The sequence below is a fragment of the Manacus vitellinus genome, unplaced genomic scaffold (genome assembly GCF_001715985.3).
Source record: "Manacus vitellinus isolate BGI_N305 unplaced genomic scaffold, ASM171598v3 ctg7180002426468_pilon, whole genome shotgun sequence".
Lineage (NCBI taxonomy): Eukaryota > Metazoa > Chordata > Aves > Passeriformes > Pipridae > Manacus > Manacus vitellinus.
Window position 1 is genome coordinate 1 of NW_021937607.1, and position 1,214 is coordinate 1,214.

The following is a 1,214-nucleotide window of genomic DNA, read 5'->3' on the forward strand; positions in this document are numbered from 1 at the left end:
AGGCAACTCGGAGAAAATGCCACAGTATTGTTTAACTTCTCTGTCCACTGTGTCTAATTTTGGTCTTGGGAAATATGACAATTGGTAACCTGAAAACCAGAAAGAGTGCAAAGATGTCAGTACTGAACTGGGAGTTCAGTGGCAGCCCTAAACTGAGAGTTTGAAACTCTGGTGTGAATGATTTGGAAGCAAGATGGAATTTGGGCAGTTGTTATGTCTTGGGGAACACAACAGTCTTGGTGGTTTGTTTTATCCTGGGAGATTCCATTTTACTCAAACCAGGTAAAAACTGTGCAAGTGGTAGCAGAAAAACACTTTGCTTACCTGTCACTGGATCTTCTTTAAAATAAGACAGTTCTGCAACAGGATAAATAGAACATTTACAATGTGTTCCCCAGCCTTCCCACTGAAGGTCACCCACCCTGTTTTCTCCCTAATTCTTTTCTTCTAAACATGAAAAAGGACCAGTCTAAACTCTACTGTCTGTGCCATTTATCACCAGGAGCTCTGCAGCTCCCCAGATGGAGAGCTGAGAGTTCCAGTGTCCCTCTTGCCCTTTCCTACCGACCCCTCCCCAAACTGCTCCTTTCCCACGCAGCTCCTTGACCTTCCATGGGTTGGACAACCTTCCCCAGGTGGTTTCTGTCCCTCCCATTGCCTCCATGTCCTTGCAAATGAGCTGAGGGTGGCTGTGGGGCTGAGTGATACTTGAGAAAATGTTCTTCCTCTTCTGCCCTGTTTCCTGAATGGAGGAGTTGGTAATTTCTGGAAGTTATTTACCCCATTCTCCTTTGCTAATGTTCATCTGGATGGCCCTGAAGGCCAGGGTGCAGCCCTTGGGTATGACTGCCTTTTCTATCTGCTTTCTGGAGGCCTGGTGGAAGAAAACAGCCTGTTAGAGCCCCTGGGTGCAGGTGTTGGGGAAGGAGCAACACCTGAGCCCAGGAGGAAACCAAACCTCTCCAAAGAACTTGGCGTAAATCCAGGCAAAGAAGCTCCACTCTTCCTTGGTGTCTTCCTCGTAGATGGTCTCCTCTGAGGCTTCCAGGATTTCATAAACCAAGAACAAATCGGCGCCTGTGCTCTGGAGCTGTTGGATGAAGGAGTGATTCATGTCGATTTTTCTGAAAGAGAAAAAGGATGGGAACAGGCTGGAGCACAAGTCATTTGAGGAGCAGCTGAGAGAGCTGGGGGGGCTCAAGCTGGGGAAAAGG

The 1,214-nt window shown here is 47.8% G+C and overlaps 1 protein-coding gene across 1 annotated transcript; it reads right to left on the reverse strand.

Moving 5' to 3' along the window:
* Nucleotides 1-7: 7 nt before the first annotated feature.
* Nucleotides 8-1,124, reverse strand: LOC103757765 (the record flags this gene model as incomplete). The annotated part of the gene is made up of 4 exons (XM_029960280.1): nucleotides 8-89; nucleotides 325-357; nucleotides 781-874; nucleotides 959-1,124. Coding segments are annotated over 4 exons (375 nt in total), but the record flags the coding sequence as incomplete, so codon positions are not given.
* Between the last annotated feature and the right edge of the window lie 90 nt (nucleotides 1,125-1,214).